The sequence below is a fragment of the Danio rerio genome, chromosome 17 (genome assembly GCF_052040795.2).
Source record: "Danio rerio strain M-AB ecotype USA chromosome 17, GRCz13ab, whole genome shotgun sequence".
In the NCBI taxonomy this organism is placed as follows: Eukaryota; Metazoa; Chordata; class Actinopteri; order Cypriniformes; family Danionidae; genus Danio; species Danio rerio.
The window spans coordinates 34,942,773-34,968,404 of record NC_141037.1 but is presented as its reverse complement, the minus strand read 5'-3'; the positions used below and the strand labels follow the sequence as shown (position 1 = coordinate 34,968,404).

At 37.0% G+C, this 25,632-nt stretch overlaps 2 protein-coding genes across 3 annotated transcripts in view; both read right to left on the bottom strand.

Moving 5' to 3' along the window:
* The window catches only part of xdh (xanthine dehydrogenase), a 35,754-nt gene extending 22,785 nt beyond the window's left edge, over positions 1-12,969 (bottom strand). Inside the window, exons 1-17 of the mRNA XM_087290750.1 lie at positions 12,842-12,969; positions 12,672-12,729; positions 9,953-10,049; positions 6,890-6,998; positions 6,569-6,695; positions 6,393-6,454; positions 5,462-5,533; positions 5,000-5,095; positions 4,768-4,909; positions 3,911-4,003; positions 2,792-2,943; positions 2,522-2,615; positions 1,916-2,025; positions 1,392-1,576; positions 1,125-1,299; positions 905-994; positions 631-800 (exon numbers count right to left, since the gene is read on the bottom strand). Coding sequence (XP_087146876.1) covers positions 631-800; positions 905-994; positions 1,125-1,299; positions 1,392-1,576; positions 1,916-2,025; positions 2,522-2,615; positions 2,792-2,943; positions 3,911-4,003; positions 4,768-4,909; positions 5,000-5,095; positions 5,462-5,533; positions 6,393-6,454; positions 6,569-6,695; positions 6,890-6,998; positions 9,953-10,049; positions 12,672-12,729; positions 12,842-12,922 — 1,913 coding nt within the window. The 5' untranslated portion in view covers positions 12,923-12,969. The remainder of the gene's footprint in view (positions 1-630; positions 801-904; positions 995-1,124; positions 1,300-1,391; positions 1,577-1,915; positions 2,026-2,521; positions 2,616-2,791; positions 2,944-3,910; positions 4,004-4,767; positions 4,910-4,999; positions 5,096-5,461; positions 5,534-6,392; positions 6,455-6,568; positions 6,696-6,889; positions 6,999-9,952; positions 10,050-12,671; positions 12,730-12,841) is intronic.
* A 1,633-nt stretch (positions 12,970-14,602) lies between these two features.
* Positions 14,603-25,632, bottom strand: part of si:ch211-132f19.7 — a 32,730-nt gene continuing 21,700 nt past the window's right edge. For both annotated transcript variants that reach the window (XR_015513565.1, XM_087290751.1), the window contains exons 16-19: positions 23,784-23,930; positions 23,486-23,578; positions 20,799-20,913; positions 14,603-15,809 (exon numbers count right to left, since the gene is read on the bottom strand). Coding sequence is in view for 1 of the 2 variants with exons in the window: in XM_087290751.1 (XP_087146877.1) it covers positions 15,403-15,809; positions 20,799-20,913; positions 23,486-23,578; positions 23,784-23,930 (762 nt within the window). In the remaining variant the exon portion in view is untranslated. The remainder of the gene's footprint in view (positions 15,810-20,798; positions 20,914-23,485; positions 23,579-23,783; positions 23,931-25,632) is intronic.

Sequence of the window (25,632 nt, the reverse complement as noted above, 5' to 3'; positions counted from 1 at the left end):
CCTTAGTATTAGCCTTAAGGTCTTGTCTTAAAGGCTCTAGCTTTGGTCTGGGTCTAGGGTTTCTTATTCTGAACTGGGTCTTGAGGTGTGTAGTCTGGGTCTTAGGAAGTCTGGCTTTAGTCTAGGTTTTAAAAGTGTGATCTAGGTCTTAGGGTCTCTTGTTTTGGTTTCTGTATTAAGGGGTATTTTGGGTCTTAGGGTCTCTTGTTTTGGTCTAGGTTTTGAACGTAGGGTAGACCAGTATTTGGGTCTTGGTTTGTAGGGATTTGTGTGGACCTTAGTGTCTCTGGTCTTGGTCTAGATCTTAGAAGAGTGCAGTCTTGGTGTGATTTTAGGGGTTATACTTTTTGTCTATGTTTTATGGGCTGTAGTCTTGGTCTAGGTCATAGGGACTCTAGTCTTTGTCTGGGTCCTGGAAGAACTGGTCTTGACCACATCTCTAGAATTTGGCAATTAATGGGAAACTAAAACACACATTTGGTTTCCCAAAGTTTATGTCCAAAAGTACACAACATTTCATACTGGATTAGACCAAATTAAAGGTGCGTTTATAATGACAGAATTTTGTTTCTTACAAACTACTCAATACTAATTATTCAAAAAATATGACATGAATCCTTTTCAACTAACTTTATGAGGGCATGAGCTTTAGTGCTGGTGACTAAAGCCAAATGAAGCTCATTTTCATAGCAAGGCATGTCGTCACAGTATACCGCTTCTCCTGTGGCCTGTTTAAGAGCAGAGAGATGTATGATAGGGTGCCCCACAACATCATCCTCATTTTGACCTGGAGGAACTTCCTACAAACAAACAAAAAAAACAAAGTTAAGCAATTTGTCAACACATGCCATTAATTGATAATTGCTGATTAAATAATAATTGCTGCATGTGCAATTATGTTAACCTGATAAAGCTGTACACTGGATGGTGTGTCCACTTGGAAGAGCTCAGTAGCAGTGGAAAACTCAGGTTGGATGTCATCAACAGTAACACCCTTTAAAGATATATATAACAATGACAAATAGTCATTGACAGTTAAGTAATTAGGAGTACAACCGATGTTTTCTATCTTAGAAGAGTGTACACTTTTTGAAAATCTTGAACGTGTAATCAGAATTAAAAACCTCCATCTGCAGGCTCACAGCCAGTTTGTGCTGGACAGTGAGGAAGAATTTGTAGAAGAGGCTGATAGTCAATGTGCGCCTGTATGTCACCATCCCACCCGGAGCTGAGGGAGATAGACTCATCTCCTCAGCCAATGAGCTGCAGGCTTCCTCAAGAAGATCTTCATTCCATTGCCTGCAATCAAATAAAGATTTTTGTGAAGCTGATGCATTCATTCAGCTCATCAGTCAAACATGAAAATGAGAAAGCTGGACATCATCATTTACCTGTTAAGCAACTTGTTGCATGTGGCCGTAGCAAGAACAGTGACAGGGGCCATTCCTCCATAGCTTATTCGGACACTCTGTACTATATTGGATTGCTCCTTGAAATATACATTCATCCCACACGTGACAATAGAGATATCATCCTCTTTGCGAGGGGATTGCTTGAAGGCTGAGAAGTACTGACCCTAAAAAACCAATTGATCAGACTGAATGAAAAGTGATATTTAATAACCATGCTGTTTCCATCCAGAATGATGTTGTTCAGTGGTACACAGAGACACACATGAGATGAAGTACTAATTAATATTTTGCTCTCTCACACAATTAGCTATGACTTCACAAGTCCATTTCGGCATTGACAACCCAGACTGATATTAAGTTTCATTATATGGATGTGTGTAATCAATAGATTTTTATAGATCCTTTTATTCAACACATGACAGAACATCATATGGCTTTGGATGACAAAGTTATTATCTGGGATAAGTTCAACTACAAAATGTGTTTTAAATGGATATACAGACCTTTTTTGTGTATGGAATCTCAATGGACAAAAGAATCTCCTCTGGCTTCAAAGCAGTCTTACGATAACCAGTGAAGAACTTGTCGTCCATTTCAAGAACACGTTTCTCCCCTTTAAACATCAAACATATATTTGTATAGAATATACAATAGAGGTTTAATTGATATAAAACTGCTCTCTGCTATCGTAACATCTACAGAACAAGAAAACAAACAAAAAAATCCCATGGAAACCTGGAGTATCAACAAAACATTTTGGGTCAACACCCTACAGTATATGCTACTAGGCTAATATGTGCTGTGAAAGTCCTGTTTACCACAGCTTTCAGTATCCTTAACCCTTACCCTATGTAACATAATCATCCATTTGGCTAACAAACACCAGGTAACTTCTAACTGTATAGTTAGCGTTGCTAATTTGTTTTAAACCTATTAGCAATAACCATCATAACATTCAGACTACAACAGCACTATTCGTAAAATCAGTGCACAGTCCGGAATCAGATAATTCTACAGATTTTCCACATAAACTGGCTCTGTATTCTGTATTACACTGCGCATTGCTACAACCTTTGATCCTTGAGCTAAATAAAAACAGGGTTCTGTACCTTTGGACATCACTGTTAGCTTGCAGCCAGCTGCCATAAACACAGGGTTGAGGTCTGAAATGGGACTTGCCGTCATAATATTTCCACCAACAGCCTGAAAGCAAGAATACATTAAATAGCTGAAATGTATAATGTGTAAATATATTTATAATAACTTATATTTTACTGTGGATGTTATTAACTGTTATGTTATTAACTGGCAGTCATTTTCAAGTCTATTCAATTATATAAAGCTCTTTGTGTCACTTTTTGTTTACAGGAACAACATACTGCAACATTTCGGATCTGCTGTCCTGCAAACCAGCGCAGCTGCTCTAGAACAGCCTTAAAAACCTCAGTTTGATAAGCGGGCAACTTCTTCACAGCTGACTGCAGGACATCCCCCAGCACAGTCAACGTCACTGATGCGCCAACCTCAATACCTGAGATAGAGAAGATTAAATAGTAAATATTAATCGCACTAAATAGTGAATGCTATCGAAAGACTAGACCAGAGGTGTCAGATCCTTCTCCTGGAGGTAGAATATCCTATGGTGTTTAATTTCAACAATCTTGCCTGGAAGTTAGGTCTAGTAAGATTCTGACTAGATCAGGGGTGGGCAAACTCGGTCCTGGAGGGCCGGTGTCCTACACACTTTAGCTCCAACTCTAATCATACCTGTTTATAGATTTCTAGTGATCTTGAAGACACCGAATTAGCATGTTCAGGTGTGTTTGATTAGAGATGTAGCTAAACTGTGCAGGACACTGGCACTCCAGGACCGAGTTTGCCCACCCATGGACTAGATGATTTAGGTGACAGGCGTCAAACTCAGTTCCTGGAGTGTTGTAGCTCTGCACAGTTTAGTTCCAACCCTAATTAAACACACCTGATCAAACTAATTGAGTCCTTCAGGTTGAAACTTGCAGGTAGGTGTGTTGAAGCAGGGTTGGAACTAAACTGTGCAGAGCTACGGCCCTCCAGGAACTGAGTTTGACATCCCTGGTTTAAGTGTCTAATTTGGGTGGAAGCAGGGTCGGTTAATTTGTGCTAGAACAACAACCTCTGAAATCAGATATGGCACCTCATTATACCTTACACACAACACCCCACGCCCGCCTCACCCCTACCCACCCTGATCTGTAATTTCTTCCGCGACACACCCCGCCCCCCTCTCCCCCTGTCCGCGACACCTCTCCCTCCACTGGTTACTTGCCGGATCCTTTACCCTAATCTGTTCCGGGACCTCGCAATTTACAAATTAAGCACTGGGTACAAGCTTAAACCATTGTGCTCCTCCAGGAACCAGTCTGGATGCCCTTCATGATATACTTTATGTTACTATATTGTTAAATAATATGTGCTTTAAATGATCAAATAACATCCCTCAAGGTTGGTGGCTCACTTACCATCCTGAGTGTGTTGGATGATATTCAGTTCTGGAATGTATGCTGGTGCCAGAATCACAGGATAAAGAAGGTTTTTGAATTTCATCTCAATGCCTAGAAAACAGACTCAAAACAATTACAATCTGCTTTGAAACCACTGAGCGCTGCAAAAACTAAAGAAGTACATGTTTTGAGTGAATTGTTTGTGAACTTTCTTTATAAATTGTGTATTGTATTGCGTTGCAGTTGAATGTTGTGGTTAGATCAAAGATAGGAGTCTTGAAATTGACATTAGGCCCTGGAACACATTGTTATGAAAGATTTGCTGACAAATCATCATGAGTTAATACCTTAGCTGCATCTAAATAACCTTTTCCCTAATACTATATAACTTGTTATAACAGTATATAACTGTAGGCAAAAAGTACCCAGGTGGCCCACTAATTCTGCCAATATCCCCAAAGTTTACCAAATCCAGCATTTTTGCTGCCCTAACATGCACTTAAAAATAGTCCCTAGTGCTCAACCATTATACAACAGCAAAGTATCTTGTTTATTACACCAGAATGAGAGTAAAGTTCTAAGAAATATTGACCTAGAAAATAGCAACTTTCATTTTCTGTCTGTCTTAGTACACAATGTATCAAAACAGAAGAGTCAAGCTTTAAATAGGAAAATTATTTAAAAAATGTTTTAAGTGAGATGCTAATGGTCTAATCAGATTCAATAGTTTATGCTAAGCTAAGCTAAAAGTGCTCCTGCCAGATCCAGAGCTTGGCTGAATAGATTAACAAATGGTAAAAATCAACTGTTCAACTCTAGGAGACATGGAAAATGAGGCTAAGTTCAAATGTAATTCCAATGTAAGTGGGCCTCACCAACTTCAGTGTTCCCAACGACTAGTTTGGCATTTGGATATGTGGCCTTCAGCTCCAGAAGCTCCTTGAGGGAGCAGGGTTGAATCCAAAGCACTCGCTCCCCAACGAACCTCATCTCTCTTTGGGTCTGTTTACTCAGACTCTGCAGAGAACAAATATAGATGTAAAAGATACAAATATAGATGTGTTTACTATGATAGTCCAATATGAAAATTAAACTTCTTATACGCACCACAAGCTCAGGTGGAAAAATAATCTCTTGTGTCGGGTCCAGTGGCATAAACTCTGATTGGTCATACAAGTGCTGAACTGGATGTGCTGAATTTTCCTAAAAATAGAAAGAAAAAGTTATTTTTGAAGAACTAAAATCTAGATGTCTCAATAAAATATTTATTTATTGAAGATGAAATATCCTTAGATGACATTAAGTAATGTGATTGCAAAACAGTGATCCAGAAGTTTCTACTGTTCGTTTCATGGTTTTACTGTAGATTTGACCTCACACGCTCATGAGTGTTGCTTTAAGCATGTGACTGGTTTCCTACAAATATGCAATGGCTGCCATGTCATTGATTTCCTACCCGAGGATGGTGCAGGTTTATTGTGAATGGACGAGTTCAGGACAAAAATGTGTTTGTACTTGGTTTGAGAAAATCAAGCATAGTATTTGCATGTATGTTCTCCTCATACTAACATGCTCTTGTGTGTTTCCATTAGTCATACAGCAGCCATTAGTCTGACTTTTCCCACCACAACATCCCCCATCCTGAAATAAAAAGAGGCAGATATTTAATAAAAGAAGCTGCAAACTAAAAGTATTGAATTAAAAAAATAATACAGGTAATGTTATAAAATGCTCATTGTTGTTTAGCAGGAATGATTTTCTTAAATATAATCAATATTAATCAATCAAACAGATTTATTAAGTGTATTTTTCCTGAACATTTAATCATTTTTAATGATTAATGATTTTAATGAGGCAATTTAAAAATTATCAAACATTTTACCTTGATTTACAGAAGATACTTTTTAAAAAAAACTTTCTTCAGTGTGGAAATAGTTTATATGCCAAAAATCATTGTCTGGCATATTTAGAACATAAATCATATATACTAATACATAAATCATATATATATATATATACATATATATATATATATATATATATATATATATATATATATATATATATATATATATATATATATATATATATATATATATATATACATACATACATACAAACACACACACACACACACACACATACTAATATAGTATATAAAGTAAATAAGTAATTGTGAAATATTTTAATCTGATCTTTACACTTTTTCTTAATACTTTCATTCAAACCTCAACATTTTTCATGTTACCCATACATGTCACCAATTTGTCAGTAAGCTTTAGTCATGAAAAGTACCATATTTTTGGAAAAATACTGTCCAGAAGTTGTATTTTGTTCCATTTTTACTTAAATATCTCTGTTATGCTGCTGAATAGGGGCAGAACATTATTGAAACATTAAAGCAGACTTTCATTTAATGTACATTATATTTTTAAAATCACTTTTGTGAAATTCAATTCAGTTATTAACTGGAAAAAAGCCTTCTCACGGTTTATCTCACCTTTGTGAATGTCCTGTAACCTTCTAGAATAGGTCTGTAACCAGTACAGCGGCATAAGTTTCCTGTGTGCAACCAATTGGATAACAAATAATTAATAAAATGTACTAAAATTATAATAAATAATTATTTAAGAAAGAAATAAAAGGTATAATTTGACTACAGTAGTTGAAAATCACCTTGAAAAGCCTCCTGAATGTCATGCATGGTGGGTTGTGGGTTGTTTCTTAAAAGAGCGTACATAGACATCACAATTCCTGGAGTACAGAACCCACACTGTGAGCCGTGAGCCTTTGCAATTCGCTCCTGGATAAAACGATTATTGTTGTTAGAATTACTACACCACAAATAAGCAGGACACCGACATATCGTGTGATGCATGCAGATGAAAACTATGAATGGAGCAAGCAAGTGCATATGCTTTAATCATATGTAGCGTAACACGTTTTTTTTTTTTCATCATTATCTGCAATTCTGGGAGAACAAGATTAAACTGTGACCTGTACGGGATGGAGTTTGCTTGCCACGCTGCCGATGCCCTCCACGGTTGTTACCGCACAGTGATGCAAAGAGCACAGAGGAGCCAGACAGGCATTAATGGCATAGTGACTTCAAGAGAGAATCAAGGATATAAATAAATGCAATTCTTGTCAACATTTTAGAATCCTGTATTAATTATATTTGAGCTGCTAACAGCCAATGTTTAGTAAATTACAACAAAAAGGTTATTAATTACTAATTACATAATTAAAATTAAAATTATTAAAATAAAAAAAGTTATTACTTAGCTTAATATTGCTTAAAGGGGTGGTCCAGAGTGTATTTTGAAGGCTAGGTTGTGTTTATAGGATGTAAAGCAATGTGTGCTCAAGTTTGACATGTAGAAAATCACATTCTTTTTTCATATCTTACTTTGATTATATACTGCTACACTGCTAACATGAAAACGACTATCATGTTTCCTAGTTCCTCCAAAGGCCAGCCCTCAAGAGGCTCTGATTGGTCAGCTAACATAATGTTCTGTTATTTGCAGATCGGCTCCATATAACCATGAAAAGTGCCAAGCCCCTACAAGCACACGCTTTTGTGCTGTGTAAACACTGTCAGTCAGAGTAGCTGTTAGTGGTATCAGTTTGTGCCTGAATCAGACAGAAAAGGATACAGAGGACACAGCTGAACCTCATCCCTGTTCTCTGAAACAAAACCTGACTTGTTGTCTTTCACATATTTTCGGACTAAGCATGTGTAAGTAATACGAAACATTCACATATCTTTTGCGAGTTTGATATTTGAGATGAAGAACACAGGGAAAGCATCCACATAGAGAGACACTGTAGTGTTAAAGATTGTGGGTGTTTACAGCGGTTTGACAGATAAATATGAATTTGTAGCTAAATTATTAAGTGCCGAACTGCATTTGCCATTGTTTAAATCTTACATCCTTACTACAACACACCATTACTGCTAGAAACTGTGCATGTAATAGATACATTTTAACAAATAAAAACACTTACAGGTTGTGCCTCACAATCTGCAGCTTCTTCTATTATGGCTGGAGCTGCTCCTTCTTTGAGGAGTTTTTAGCCAAATCCAGCAGTGAACTGGGAGAGATTCTAGAAGCTGTCCTTTGTCAAATGCTAGAGCTATATACTTTTATAATTCTCTGGAACATTATGAAAATGAAACTGTAAGCACTTCTCTCTTCGTGTCGTATCATTTGGAAGCCCAAATACAGAAACAGAAGAAGCTCTGTGGAAACAACAGCGATTGGACGGCATTTTAGCTTTCTCTGCTACATTACAGCGCCTCTAGCCATGCCCCTTTGTTGCGCAGGGTGTATGCGCATGGTGAATGTGCGTAACCTGAAGCGTTTATTAGCACGAATGTATTTTTTGTAGTCCCAAACTTTGTTCGCTGTAGGCTTTGCTATGCTAACTTTGTAAAAGCCAATGTCTCCCTTTGCATTGAACTTTGAGCATATTACATTCAGGGATTGTTTATGTTTACACAGCTACATTACACATCAACTAAAGTTTAAAATATGAAATTGAAGTGGACCACCACTTTAAACATCTCAACTAAACTCTTTAACACATTTTTAATTAGAGTCAAACATGCCTTTTAGCTTCATAAAAATAAAACATCTATGAAATGTTTATCTGTATAAGTATTAAACCATGAAAAGTTTTATTGTAATGACACCATTTTTCATGCATACCATATATTGCCATACATTTCTTACTCAATTCATCGTTTCTCAAGCATGTGTGCATCTGTCATGAAAAATGTAAACTTGTTTGGTTAAAAAATATTATTCTGCTAAATATATTTGTATACAAAAATATGATTGGATATCTGAATCCATTTATACAAAACTGTTACATTTATGTTGAGTATTTAAAGCAATTCTATCGCCACCACTCTTAACCCTGTGTGCAGTCTTATGAAAAGCACTACCAGAAGACATTCAAAGCAGAGTATAATTTGGCAGCAGGAACATCAATAATCTTAGATATGCCGACGACACCACCCTACTGGCCAAAAGCAGAGAAAATCTGGAGCGACTACTCCTGAAAGTGCAAGAAGAAGGTGAGAGGGTTGCACCTGAACATCAATAAAACGAAGGTGACGACGACCTCAGAGAATGGAAGATGCAGCATAAAGATTTACAATGAAGAAATCAAGACAGTGCAGGACTTAATAGTGCATTCGGAAAGTATTCACAGCGCTTCACTTTTTCCTCATTTTTTATGTTAAAGCCTTATTCCAAAATAGATTTAATTCCTTTATTTCCTTAAAATTCTACACTCAATGCCCCATAATGACAATGTGAAAACATATTTTTTGAAATTGTTGCAGATTTATTAAAAATAGAAAACCTGAAGAATAAGTGAGTATTGACAGCCTTTGGCGTGAAGCTCTAAATTGAACTCAGGTACATTCTGTTTCCACTGATCATTTTTTAAATTTTTCAGCAGCTTAATTGGAGTTCACCTGTGGTAAATTCAGCTGATTGGACATGATTTGAAAAGGCATACACCTGTCTATGTAAGGGTTGACACTGCATGTCAAAGCACAAACTAAGCATGAAGACAAAGGAATTTTATGTAGACCTCCAAGACAGAATTGTCTCAAGGCACAAGGCTGAGGAAGGTTAAAGAAAAATTTCTGCTGCTCTAAAAGCTCCAATGAGCACAGTGGCCTCCATCATCCGTAAGTGGGAGATGTCTGGAACCAACAGGACTCTTTCTAGAGCTTGACCGGCCATCTAAGCTGAGTGATCGGGGAAGATCGGGGGAAGTTATCATAAACCTGTTCTAGGCTTTAAGGACAGCAGTGCACTTTACATACTTAAAAATAAAGATCCTTTACATGGTTGCATGAAGAGCCTTTAACATCCATGGAAACTTTTCATAACACTAATGGTTCTTTAATCTTAAAAGGTTGTTTATACTCAAAGTTCTTTATACTTTTTGAAAAATGGTTCACTGAAAACCTTTACACTAAAAGTTTCTTTGGGCAACCAAAAACAGTTTTGAAAAGCTGAAAATGTAAAAAGATACATAATCCAGTTTTGATTTGGATGATATTTGGAGACCATTACAGTGCAGGCTCCACAACCTCCTTCAGCACATCCCAGTTTGGTTCCTGTCAGACCCACTGCAGGTGACAACATTAAGGAAAAAAGCTTGGAATAAAGTCATGGGAAAAAGAACGTAATGATTATACCAAACCAGCACCAATAAGAAACATAGCAGGCGGCAGTCTCTGTGATTGAAAACACCACATTTGAAACAACAAATCTCTGTTGTTTGACATTAGAAAGTTGTGTAAATGATTGATGAAGTCAACACAGATTAGTCATCTCTAAACATGCTGTAAAAAGTGCAAACTGATAAGCAAAGATTTTTTTTTTATACCAGATATGACTAAAAAAAAAGGATTTGTTTGGGCTAAAGAGGCAAACAAAATATATTACCAATAATGATTAAGGACAGGTGTATATTTTACATGACCGTTTACTCGTGTACCAGCTCAACCTACCTGGGGCCTGTTTCAGTAAGGAGGTTCAAACAACTCGGAGTTTAAACTTGAACTCTGAGTTGATTTACCGAGAGATTAAAAACTCTGAGTTTTCGGTTTCAGAATAGCTGATCTGAGTTGGGTCAATCAACTTTGAGTAGACCAACTCAGAGTTAAGCGCACACACCATGACTATAAAAAGGCATTATCAATGGAGCGCAGATATTATGAGTGACCATGGCAAGATCTTAAAAAAAGAGATCACCATTTCTTTCCCCAGCTGAACTTGATCTGCTCATGCAAAGTTTTAGCAAATATGAGTGTATAAACTTAAAAAGAAGCAACCATCAGTGAAACAGAGACAGTTAGCCTGGGAAAACAGCTGCTCAAGTTAATGCATAATTTTTTATTTAAATTATTTAAACATTTAAGTATAATAAAATAAGTAATATAATGTGTGACGTTTATACTTTTTTCTAAACTTTTATACACGTTTATCAGTTTTAATAGATTTAACAGTGCACTTGTGTGTCTGCCTTTTTATTGATCAAGAGATAGAGGTTGATATAACACTAAGAACCTAAGCAGTGCTAAAAATAATTTTTAGACAGAATAATAATCCCATTAATCTAGTAACAGTACTTGTCGAAGGTTAAGCTGAATATTTATGGAAAAAAGGACAAGCCTTGTACGTGACTTTGTTCTGTGTGTGACAAAAAATGTAGGCAATAGTTATGTTTCCATCAAAATCAGGCTTACATAAATTTGTGCAAAACTGGAATAATGCCTAAAAGATGCGAATAAAGCAGCGTTTTTATCCAACGAGTCAAAGAGAACACAATCGTCACTTCCTGATTAACTTGCGCCAAATATCAACAGTAAAAACAGAATTTACTGCGGTAGAACAAGCTGCGTTAATGACTTTTTATTTAATACTTGCGCCTCAGAAGACACAATGAACACGTGGGGGCGTTTGAAGCCAGACGCGGCCAATCTTGGCACGCTCCAGACGCTCGGAGGTAATTGATAATATACACTAATACTGAAACAGTTAAGGCATTTTAGAATGACTAAAACAACATTTAAGATGTTCTACTGTGTGCTCAGTCAGCTGGTTTGTCCATTTACTCATATTTTCATCATCATCTCTAACAAACTTTTTTTTAATGTACATACTGTAATTTGTTAAGTGCACTTCGTAGTTTATGCGCATCTTTTCTTATCAAATAAAAGTTTAACCTACTCAGTTATGCAAATGTTTTATTATGAATATTTTCAAAAGTTATGTGAATCATGACGTTTCCATCAATCATTTTTATGGGCATCTCCAAAATGAGCTCTAAAATAGGTGTGTGGAAATGTAAGACTAATGCGAGAAATACGCTTCAACTTTAAAAAAGGGGAGGAGACCGACAGAAACTCAGAGTTTAGAGAATAAAACCTGCTCCAGACCAGGTTAGATTCACAGAGTAAGTTACCACAGTAACTGACTCTGAGTTAAAGTTACCTTTCTTTCAGAAACAGGCTTGATTTCCCTGATTTCTTGAGTTTAACAAACCTGCCATTTTGAAACCGAAAACCCAGAGTTTCTCTCATTTCAGGGTTAAAATACTCTGGGTTTTCACTAAACCACCTTTCTGAAACAGGCCCCTGGACAAATTCATCTTGTACTTAAATAAATGTTGTTGTTGTTGCTGTATGTAAAAATAATAACAATATATTTGACTTTTTTCCCCATATTGAATTGAAGACAATAAAAGGAAATACTCAATGTCAGATTCCAGAAATAATCTAAATTATTATAAATATCTGACTTTAAAAAAATAGTAAAATGATTCCCTGACTTTCCATACAGATTATTAAACCAATCAATAATCAGTTGATCACAAACATTAATTTATCTCACATTTATTTTAAAGGTAAATCTTTTACATGCATAGACCAATTTTTAATTGAAGAGAAAATATTAAATAAAGGCCAGTCACACAGAAAAACAGCAGACGTAACAGCAAAATAAAAGTGCTGACTAAACTATTAGATAATAATCATTCAAATATAATATTAATATGTACAGTGACACACTAGCAAACATCAAGAAACCCAGGAGACCCAGAAAACAGCAAACTATCAACCACAATATTGCAGAAACAGGAATACCAGCGTCTCATAAAAGCTAGTGTTATGGTTTCACATTAGCCTACAACATTGCAGAATGAATAAAAAGGCATTCAGACACTGAACAAAATATCAAAAGGATACAGCTTCTTCTAAGATAAGTCAAGAGTGTTATTTCAGGGTCTGCATTCTTCTCAGTGATCTGCACAAAATGAATTACGAAAAGACTCTGAACTATAAAAACTTTAATAAAAAATGGAAGAATTTATGAAACACTTGGAGATATGTAATATGCTTATTCAATCCCCCCTTACCTTTTTTCCATTAACGAAGAAGACAAGGTCATCCCCTGGAGACTGAAGTTTGTTTTTAATCTTATCCTCGTTGATGGACATGTTTAATTCCCGCTGTTCGCCGGTTGATCGGTGAGATGAGATAAAGCGCCGACGACAGTGAACGGACGAACTATGAGAGCCACTGCGTCACGTGACCCGATTCTTATCAACTCACGCTGGAAGAGCTGCTGTGTGGAGAATGACTTTAGCGATGGTTAGTACACAAAACCTTTGATTCATGCTTACAAGTAGACAGGAAAATTGATTGCGTTGAAATTGTTTTGAAGAATAGACACTTGAGCACTGGACTTTAGAACTGGAGTTACAGAAAAAATACGTTTTTAACTAAATGTTTTATAAGCGCTGTACAATATTATGTCATTTAAAGAAAGTATTGTAGCCTACATGCTGTTTTTTTCTGTCAATAAAGCAGTTTTTCTTGTGTGAACAGCTTTGGCTTTGGGCAAAAAATATTTTGGTCTTATTTAAACATTCCATTTAAAAATACCAGAATACAATGGTCATGTATTGTCACAAAAAAAAAAAAAAAAAATCACTATTTGTTTTACTGACCAATCCATTTAGACATGTAGACATGGTCAAGACGATCTGCAGTTAAAACCGAGCATCAGAATGGGGAAGAAAAGTGATTTAAGTGACTTTAGTGGGCTGGAGTATTTCAGAAACTAGTGATCTACTGGGATTTTCACACACTACCCTCTCCAGGGTTTACAGAGAATGGTCCGAAAAAAGAAAATTTCCAGTGTACCCATCTTCTGATGGCCACATGCAGCAGGATAACGCGCCATGTCAAAAGGCACGAATCATCTCAGACTGGTTTCTTGAACATGACAATGAGTTCACTGTACTCAAATGGCCTCAAAAGTCACCAGATGTCAATCTAATAGAGCACCTTTGGGATGTGGTGGAACGGGAGATTCACATCATGAATGTGCAGGTGACAAATCTGCAGCAGCGTGATGCTATCATGTTAATATGGACCAAAATCTGAGGAATATTTCCAGTACCTTGTTAAATATGCCACGAAAAACAATTATCTGCACATGATGACTGCATTATAAATTATGGGTTAAACTTCCGCTTTAATGAACTTCAATAAATGACTTCCGTTTATAAAGTTATGCTTCAAAAATCTATGTACACGGTAAAATCTAAGTGAAAATACTTTTTTTCTTTATTTTTATCGGTCTTGAAAATAACATTATACTTGGCTATATTTTAATGCAACATTAGCATCGCAAACATATCTGTGGCCGCTCTTTTGCGTTTACTGTTTTGTTCTTCTAGATTATTATGATTTTTATTACTATTATTATAATTATTATTATTATTTAGCATTCTCTTCAGTACAGTAATATTCAATATGTCAGTAATACTGCTGTGAGAAAATAAGTTGTTTCAGGTTTTCAGGCTGTTGTCATCATCCGGTGAAACTACTTTGTTAATTCTAATCAGTTTTTTGTTTTTTGTTTTTGATATTTGACAGATAAACTGTAAGAAGAATAAATGCACTTCATTGTATACCAAGTTGTTGGATCTTTTTCACAGATTATTTACAGTTTAAATGAAGTTACTCCAAAAGCATCATGCGGCATAGCAAAAAGGTTTATTGTTAGCCTGTTTGTATCTGCTTCCAAAAACTGCTTAATCAGAGAAACACTGAACCCAAATATATTTAAGAATAAAATACCAAAAAAAAAAAAAATGCACTCAGTAAAATTTGGTGGACCGTGCACTAAAAATATACCTTTATTGTCTAAAACAGAACTTTGGCATTTTTAATTCCTGCTTTATGCATTCACCGTGACCTTATTGTAATTCTGCCTCAATATTGAGTCAACAACATTAAAAACAATAAACAGAGACAGAAGCTTTCCTGTCACACTACCTCATGTGATCATGTAAACATCATATAAAAAGAGTTTATAAATGGTCAATTACGCACAAAAAATCTAAATATTACTTTTCATAGAAAGTCGTCTAAGCTGGATGAATAATCCTGAGATTTATAGCTTTTCCAGAGTGTCATTGACTAATACACATGCATCAGATAATAGGCCAATTAGCTTTTTGCAATGGTGATGTCAGACCCTTCATTTCTCACAATTCATTGGCAGTTGATTACAGAAAACTATGGGGAAAAATATCCAGATAAAGATACAGAAATCCCAACTATGAGTCATCATGTTTGATCTAATCCAGAGTTCCTTTGTTTTTGCAGTTTCGGTCTTGTTCCAAAATATAAAGTGTTTATTTGCAGCTCTGCTATAATAAACTCACAATTTCATGATTCAAAAACTTCCAGAACATAAGAAACATGACTTTTAGAAGCAATTTGTTCTTTCCGTTACAATAAGAAATCCTGTAGAAATCTGGTTATATATGAGATGTGAAGTTGGTACCGTTCAGAAAGAACGACAGAGAATGCAGAAAATCACTTGAAGGCATTGACTCAGACACCAGTCTAAAAAAACTGAAGAGGTATTAAATATGGCTTCTGTCCACTTTTCAATCCAAATTCATGCCATGTCCTTCAGATGAAATCCTCCATTGGCTTCTCTTAATTCTTCTTTCTTGCGGGCCTGCACCAGGGAAAAGACCACAGCGGCGAGAGTGTTTCTCCCGAGAGAGATCCCTCTGCTAGTGTTTCTCTCAGCGTAGCTTGAATTGTGTTCCCTGCTGCTTACGAAATACGTGCGGACCGCTCCCCGCCGCTCGCTAACTCCTTTAACATAGATTTCCCCTCTAAGCTGCAGCATAAAGCCGTGTTCGGCCAGGACACGGCTGGTGGCTTCTGGGACCTGAATACGCCCACTGAGCCCTGTGCTGTCCATTCGGCTAGCAAGATTTACAGTCATGCCCCAAATATCATACTGAGGCTTTGTGGCACCAATCACACCAGCGACTACAGGCCCGTGAGAAATACCTGGAGGACAGAGTTGCACATGGTTAACCACATGTAAGCATTTTTGGTAACACTTTAGTTTAGGTCACAGTTCATGCTATTAACTACTGGCTTATTACCTGCCTATTATTAAGATATTAACTGTTCATTAGTAGTTATAAAGTATGATCTTATTCTGCATCTCTAATCCTAACCAAAACCTAAACCCAATTTCCCCCTTACTAACTATTAATAAACAGATAATTAGTCGTTCATTAAGCGAGGAGTGTTAGTTATTGATTTGTTAATACTGCTAATTGTGACCTAAAGTGTTAGCCCTTTTTTTCTGAATGGTTTAGTCATTTTAAAGTAGAGAAAGAAATATGACAATTATAAAATCAGGAAATTGTAGGGTAACATTTTACAATAGGGTTCATTAGTTAATGCATTTACTAACATGAACTAATCATGAACAACACTTGTACAGCATTTATTAATCATAATCAAACATTTACTAATGCATTATGAACATCCAAGTCCATGCTTGTTAACATTAGTTAATGCACTGAGTTAACATGAACTATCAATGAACAACTATATTTCGTATAACGTTTATTAACATGAACGAATACTGTAGTAAATGTATTGTTCAATGTTTGTTCAAGGCTACTGCACACTGAAACCGAAACTGTCGTCCATTTTTTTACACATTTAAATATAAATTTGACTTTAAGGTGTGTCAATGGTATTAATAAACTGCCTCTGAAACTTTCGTCCATCATAAAAAAAATTTGAACCGGGATCTTTTTTTTCTTCAGTTTTTTCGCATCCAAAAGAGCACTTTGAGAGGTGACAGTTCAGAGCCACCGTACAAGTGAAAGGCAAAATACAAAATGTCATCACTTGAGCCACAGATAACATCATGAAAAACACAGTGCACAATATAAGACAAAGGTTGTTGTGTCTGCGTGGGCCTGCAGAATCGTCATAACTTTTTCTCTTAGAGCACAGGTGTCAAACTCAGTTCCAAAATGGCCGCAGCTCTGCACAGTTTAGCTCCAACCCTAATTAAACACACCTGATCAAACTAATGGAGTCCTTCAGGCTTGTTTGAAACCTACAGGTAAGTGTGTTGGAGCAGGGTTGGAACTAAACTGTGCAGGGCTTTGGCCCTCCAGGAATTGAGTTTGACACCCCTGCCTTAGCGGCACCTCTAATAGTCTGCTTCGGTCTGTTGTTCTGATACGTGTGGCTGCCATCTATTATAATGTCTATAGGTTTTGCCAGTCTCTGTTCCAGATTTATTTACGCATGTAAATGTGTGAAGTATCACAAGCAATGTATCAAAATACCACTGATTTCCTGAAAATAAACTTTGCATTTGGGGATAATCCAGCGCAGATCTTTGATAATGAGTTGAACTCTGCTGCTTCTATTATAGGATGAACTCTATATGTAGCATATTCCTTTCTTTTTTTTCTTTAGAAAAGAGAGAGGAGAACAAAGCATCACTGTGTGAAATGACTCTGAAATGTTTTGTGCTTTTTGGAATGGATTCATTATATGCATTGGACTCAGTGTGCAAGGTTTTTGTTTGTGGTGAATTGACTTCAGTGAGCAAAGATGTTGTCTCTGCGAAAAACTAAAAAAATGTCAAAAGAAGTGGCTCAGAAGAAGGTAGTCTATGGTTTTTATTTGTGCATGCTAAAACTCAACATTTATAATGCTTCTTAAGGGTGCTTTCACACCTTGACTTTTGATTCGGAACCTGTCTCGTTTGCCCAGTTAACGCGGTCTGTTTGGCATATGTGAATCCAGCAATCGCGCTCGGATTTGTGCCAAATCAATCGGTCCGAGATCGCCTGAAGGTGGTCTCGGCTCGACTGAAACAAACTCTGGAGCAGATCGATTGTAGTGAGAAAGCAAAACGATACGAGCCCGGCTATATCACAGTGTATTATGGATATGTAATAGGCATATATGGCTTTATGAAGAGAAAATTATGAGTAGGGCAATATATCATCCCTACTTGCGTTTCATGTTAAATACGAAAGTGAAAGCATGCTGAACAATTATCGAGAGCCGTTTATCTGTTAGGAACATTGACTGAACTACAGTCTAGCCAAGGGCTCTGTATGGGAGAGTCTTCCCTCTGATTTATATCTGGTGACGATGTCTGTGGGTGTCACCATTCAAAATGAGAGCACAGCTTTTCACTTATAATGTCTTATTGCTCATCGCCAACAATTAAAATAAGGACGCATGACAGCTGAGCGGGACTGAGTGGGAAAATAAACCATGAAACTCTGACCAATGTGAGGAGAGTTTACTCACTTGTTTTAGCTCTTTTGGTCCGTTTAGAAACTTTGCCGTGTGAAAGCGAACCGCACCAAGAGCAAAGAGCAACAATGTAACAATTTTAATCCCTGTTTTGGAACAAATGAATCGATTCACTGGTGTGAAAGCACCCTTAGTTGTTGACATTACCCCCTTTCACACATACAGACCTTTTCAGAAAATAACCGGCAATTTTCTCAGAAAGGGATCATGTGTGAACAGGCCCTTTTTGAAAATACCTGTAAATTTGTTCAGGCAATCTCATCTTTATCCTATCTTTATCTTTGGCATGTATGATGTGAAAAGGCTAATGGTGGACATCTGCTAGTCACTCAGGGCTGACATGTACAAAGGGAGAAAGTCAATTAAAGCGTTTCTGTTTCATTTATCTTTTAAGTGTGATTATAAAAAAAATTACCATTAAGGGCTGGCTATTTTTACACATTTTTGCCACACAACTGCGTTTAAACCCCTTATAAAAGTGAACTCTGCATAATACGTCCCCTTTAAAGGGATAGTTTCACAAACATTTTTAAAAATCCTACTTAATGTATATGATTTTCTTCTGTCAGACTCACACAGTCGGTATAGTTTGAAATGTTTATTCGTTTATTTTGGCATGGCCAGTGTACATTACTTAACATTTCTACAAATGCACCAAAATTAGTCAAAAGGCTCTTCTCATCCACTGTCACAGGACAGATGGTAAAATTGTCTCCCTAAAAACAATATGAAAATTACACAACGTTCAAAGCTAATATAAAGAAGCACAAAATTGGCCATTGCTATACACATTTTGAAAAATATAGAGTATACAGACAATACAAACTTATAGCTGCGTCCCAAATCGCATACTTATGCACTATTCTACGCCATTTTGTAGTATAAATAGTTTAAGTAGTGTGTTCACACTGAAAACTCTAAAAATAATTAGTGCACTTTAATTACCCGGATGATGCACTCATTCAGCCGCTAAAATGAAGTGTGTAATGATGGACACTTCACGCACTCAACGACCGCATGTTTCCTTACGTAGTGGAAGAGGCGGAGCTATCGGACGCACGTTGAATAACTTTATTTATTTTGGATGGTGAAAGCAAAATTCTCCTACGAAAGTGATTATAGCGCCTCCCGATGGTGAATGCGGCAATACTCACGGCAGGTATTATCTGATAATTCTGTTGTTTATTTCACTAATTTGGCAACTGTCAAACGTCATCAGGGAAACGGTTTGAATTTCCGCTTTGTAAAAAAAACATTAGTGTGCCATTTGGGACACCACTACATACATATACTATCCTGTTGAGTGTGTAAGTGCATAAGTACATAGTGCATGAGTGCATAGTGTATAGTGTGCCATTTGGGACGCAGCTCAAAATATCTTGCTCTTCCATGCTGTATAATGGTGTTAGGTAGTGACCCTTTTTGAATCTTCCAAAAGTACACAAATTCACAGTAAAACAAACCCACATGCCACCAGGGGGTTGATGTGTGCCTAATGAAGAAGATTGATGCGTTTTTGTAATTATATAAATTGTGAATTTAATTCACTGACTTTAGAATGTGCGTCTTGGCTGACCTCTTACACGATGTATGTCATCACACATGACACTATAAGAGTAATATACTTTATAATATTATACAGTAAATAAAAGTTATCCAGAACTAGTTTTCTTGTTCGTTGTCATCTTCTGTGGTAAACAAACTGTATGATAAGTACTGTATTTCCCATGAACGTCTATCAAGGAGCTTTCACTACAAATACGATTATGTCGCATTTGTTTCCAACATTGTTCACATATCTTCTTGTGTTTATTATAAAAAAGGAAACTTACACAGAGTTTATTTGCATGAACTATTTCTTTTCCATTAAAGTTAAGAGAGTCCGAGCTTCATTTTGGTCAAAGCATTAATTTTAGATTAAAAATGCACGGTTTTGTAATAAAATAATGATATAATTAATCAATATGGATTACAGTAAGAAAGCTGGCAGCTTCATATTAATCTTAATTGTCCAATCCAATCACATTAAAATCATACTGATGGTCCCATTTAATCTTATTAGCGTGTCTGAACCGGTGCCCAGCAGGTGTACACTCTCCTTCACAGCAAGCAGTCATTAAGCATGCTCTTGAGACTAAATCAAATAATCAAATAAAGCAAATAATTCCTTCTGAACTGATATATGGGTCAAAGATGATCAGACATACTACTGTATGTTTTAAGTCTGAAACAAAGTCAAACTAAATAGGAAGAAGTGTTTGACTTGACGTTTTAATGAAATGTATGATATCAGTGAAATAATGTCCTATTGTTATCATGTGGAAAATTACACTAATTAAAAATAATATTAATAAATTAACAAAAATACATTTAAATAATAAATAAACAAATGGCTAAAAGTTGTTTGTAAAAAAGTATAAAGATTTAAAATGGCCAATATCAGCATTCTGGATCTGATCCAGACATGATCCTTAAACGTTTTTTATGTAATCAAATAGTTTTCACACTGAATGACATTTTAGTTTTTGTCTTCTGTAAATCCTTGTAAAAAGTGTATGATAATATTTTTTCTTTCACCAACAGGACAATCTGTTTTTGGAGAAAAATGTTTGAACACCCCTTCATCGTTGACCCATTTTCATCACCAGTCATGTTTTAAAAGTAGAGAGGTTTAATAACAGAACATCTTACCAACACGCAACCAGAAGTCATTAGAGGTGCGTTTGTTTATTTCTTTCAGAGTTTCTTGCATGGCCAAAGCGAACAGAACCAGTGTACTGAGGTGAGCCCACTCATCTTCACATTCCTATAACATACACATGCAGCATTTACCATTCAGCACAGCACATATTAAATAAGTAGAACGCCATGTTCACAGACAGGTACTTAGAAGTGTTGTTTGGTGTGTGGAAGGTCAGTCAGTACTTTTAAAACGTTTGCTATATGGAAAGTTTACGTCTCTATCCTGGTGATTTACACATGCAATCTGATTGGGTGCTCATAGTTAAGATTCTTATATTATTCACAAGTTTTAAAATACATAGTAAAAGATCATCTAGCAGACTAAAAGAGAAACTCCTAGATATAAGAATAGTATAGCATAGCAATGTTAAAATAAGGATTGCACAGTGGCTCAGTGGTTAGCACTGTCGCCTTACAGCAAGAAGGTTGCTGGTTTGAATCCTGGCTGTGCTAGTTGGCATTTCAAGAGTTCACACTTAGCTGATGATTGGCAATAAGCTAGTTTGGCAAGCTGTCCCGGGAGAGAGCCCCGAGCTCATGAGAGCCTCGAGCCCGGGGCTCCCTCCTGTTGCAGGGTGAGAGGGGAGTTTGAGCTCGGGTAGATCTCGAGAACCCCCCCCCCCTCCTGCAGTGTGAGGGTTGCTAAGGTGATGCATTGCTGACAGAATGGAATCGAATTTGGTGCTAATTTGGTTTAGTCAATTTATTTAAGTGTCATGTTTTTGGGAGTGTGGGAGGAAACCGGAGGACACACCAGAGGACACTTTTGTGTGGGAAAACCCACACAAGCACGGGGAGTACATGAACTCCACACGAAAATGCTGACCGTTTGGGTAAATGCCCGAACCGGAGGCATTTTGCTGTGAGGCCGCAGTGCTAGCCACTGGGCCGCCGTGCTGCCCTGTAGACAAAAGAGGAGGCGAAGGGGTGAAAGGGGGGATTCTTCAAGACAAAGATGACTAAATGTAAGGTGTTTGGTTATTTATACTTGGTTAGGAATAGTCTGATTGGTGGTTCGTACATTAGCTTGACTCGGGGCCAGCTGTGTCAATCATAAGCATCCTCTCGAAATTAGTTTATGAATAAATTTCACTTCTGTGTGAAGTTTGCATGTTCACTTCATGTTCGCAGGGGTTCCTTCAGTGCTCCGGTTTCCCCCACAGTTTATAAACATGTGCTATAAGTGAATTGAATAAACTAAAACGGCAGTAGTGTATGAGTGGATGTGTAAATGTGATGGTGCATGGGTGTTTCCCACTACTGGGTTGCCAGCTAGAAGAGCATAAGTTGTGTAAAACATATGCCGGATTAGTTGGTGGTACATTCTACTGTGGCGATCTGTATTAAATCAGAGACTAAGCTAAAGAAAGATTAATGAATTAACATTAAAATATGAGTTCTAAGAACTTCTACACAAATATATAGAAGATTAATACACAAGCAACAGAATATTATTAAACAATTGCTTAAACAGAGATGGAATACATCACTGTATGAATCACACTGATTAAATAAAAAGGCGAGTAGGCACCTGATTTAAACTTCTGCATAGAATGCATTTGAATGCTGGCCCAGCCATCACATACCCTTTACCATTGCCTGAAACAAACCCTAACGCACATCTCTAAAAACAATTTACAACATGTTGTGCGGAAGCATAGTGCAAGAGCTCTGATTGGTCGGCTCGGTAGTGGTGACGAGTGTGGCTGGTGTGACCAAGAGCCATAGGAGAGGAGCAAGCCCGGTGGCACAAGTGTTTATCAAGTTTCAAGACCACTGAGGGAGCACCAGATGGATACTTTTGTTTTGTGTTTACTTAATGATTGACATTGTTGCACTTTCACTGATTCCTGCCTCTTTTTACCTTGAATGAGTGTGGGTTTGAGCTACTTCTACTGTACGCATTTCAGGTGTAAACTCAAAACACCCGTAAAGAAACTCAACACAGATGAACATAGAAAACCCACTGTCAGCTAGCTTTTCGGAAGCGTTATGCAAGGCAATTGCAATGAGTTATAGCGACTACTCATTGCTGATATACAATTATAAGTAGTGCACTGCACTTTTTTTGTTGCTAGGCAACCACTTTACCAATTGTCTTGGCACTGGAGGACATGACGTAGGATGCTTTCTCCAGAAAAAAATGACGTTTAACTACTAGGCAATTTGTCAAAAACGTGAGCTGCAGCAGACTGTTAATGCAAAGTGCCTGAGGCGCATAAACAGTGCAGAAAACATTAAGTGTGATCAGGGCCTTAGGCTGTTTAGGAGAGGGTACAATTTCCTGTTCCAGAATTCCTTCAAAGCCATAAATCTGTCTAATCTTGTTTTTTCTATGGGAACCCAGGACTGGTTCTGACTGGTAGAGGAGTTTTCCAAAGAATCGTTAGTTGGCTTTGAAAAGGTAATTTATATATTATTTTGTTAAATATGTAAAATAAATGTGCTCTCCACAGTCATTCCATTCATCGTAGTTTACAGAACAACTAAAAAATGTTTAACTCCAACATATAACTGCCTATAAATCCAGAGAAATTACATTTTCAAGTGGTCTCTTATTTTTGTTTTCACCCATAGCTGTATATTTATTGCATCTACATATACATTTTGAATTCACACTTCAAGGTATCACATACCTGTTTCTCAGGAGAAAGGCCCGATGCAGCCATGTAGCAGCTGCCAATGGTTTTGATTTTCTCAATGTCCTGAAAGTAAGGCTCATCCAGTAGCTGAGGTGAAATCGAGAAAAAAGGATCAGTAAGTTCTGTAGGTCTGTCTTTATAATCTTTTGATATCACAGTGTTGGGCATTTGTACATTTGAAATCCATTCCATCAATATCATCTAAGCTGCTACAGTATTAGCTGTTATATTGTCAATTGGACTTAGTTAGATGACATTTGGTTCTAAGAGGATGCAACATAAATCTATGTACCTCATCAAAGTCAGCAATGATCTCATTAAGAAGACGCAGACACTCCACGTCTTGATGAATCAATTCTTTCTTTTCGTAATAATCGGAAAAGCCTGGAATGGAAGCAAACATCACTCCAACTCGCTCGTACGATTCAGAGAACAGATCCTTGGAGCCAAATGATTAAAACAGAGAAAACACAGGGGTGTTACTATAAACTTATTCTGACATCTTAATTAACAAAGGTTAAAATATTAAATGCTCAAACCATATAAATACTTTGATCAGAAAATAAAACAGTAGAAATAAAATTGTTAAAAAAATGTAAACATCAAAGTTAAACTATTAAGCTCTGCCATCAATTTTAAGTTACGCTACAATTACATTAAGTGCTTATAACTACTATGCATTATTATATTAAAGTATTAATATTTAATGAAATCATTTGATACATTTCCCTGATTGTTAATCATTTAATTAATACAGTTCACTGTACACAAATGATTTTTCATTTGTTGTTACCAGGTCTAGAAAATATGATCATATTACCCCAATTTTATCCTCCTTACACTGGCTGCCTGTTAAGTTTCGTATTGATTTTAAAATATTGCTTTTTACATAGAAAGTTTGAAATAATCTAGCTTCTGTTTATCTAACCAACTTTCTGTCTCGCTACAATCCAACTCGCTCTTTAAGATCTGAAAACGCAGGGCTTCTGGTAGTACCTAGAATAGTAAAGTTGAGTAAAGGAGGTCGAGCCTTCTCATTTATGGCTCCTAAACTCTGGAATAGCCTTCCTGATAACGTCCGAGGCTCAGACACACTCTCAAAGTTCAAAGCTAGATTAAAGACCTCTCTTTTTAGTAAAGCATATACTCAGTGCATCACTTAGCGGTGTGATACATGAATGTGCTCCACACAGGTTTCTGCATCTCATTTATATACACTATGAACAGCAGCTACGCTAATTATTCTCTTTATTCTCTGTTTTTCACCAGGGGATACTCATCCCGAGGCCCTCAGACTATGCAGCAACACTGATTCACTCCAAGACCAGCGACGAGATGATCCCAAGGTTTCCATAATCCTGGACCAGGCTGTATCCTGAGCAGCTGCTGTGGTGTTCATGAAGGAGTGGATAGCTTGTGACTGACTCCTGTGACGCTCCATGGACAGACGAGTCTTCGCTTAGGTTGAGCATTCTCCAGCCTCCGGCGCCTAGACTGCAGCTCTGCACAAGACACTTGGCCATAGGAGAAATGGTCGTGCCTAACTAAGCCTAGTTTCTCTCTATGATTTTTAATTCTTTACTTTCGCCAATTGGTGAAGTTTTTTCCTCACCACTATCGCCACTTGCTTGCATGGTTCAGGATCTCTAGAGCTGTGCATTAATGGATTTGCTCTTCAGTGTTTGGACTCTCAGTAATGATTATTAACCACACTGAACTGAGCTAAACTGAACTTCAACACTGAAAACTGGACTGACACTGTTTTAATTTATTATGATCTTCTATGTGAAGCTGCGTTGACACATCTATATTGTAAAAGCGCTTTCGAAATAAAGGGGAATTGAATTTGAAAAAGTAAAAAAAAAGTGATTAAAAGGCATCACTTAAAGCAGGGGGCACCAATCTTGGTCATGGAGGGCCGGTGTCTCTACAGGGTTTGGCTCCAACTTGCCTCATCACATCTGCCTGGATGTTTCAAGTATACCTAGTAAGACCTTGATTAGCTTGTTCAGGTGTGGTTAACTAGAATTGGAGCCAAACTCTGCAAGACACTGGCCCTCCAGGAACAAGTTTGGTGACGCCTGACTTAAAGAAATAGTTCATCTGCAATAGAAAACTGTGTCTAAAAAAGAAGAAGATAC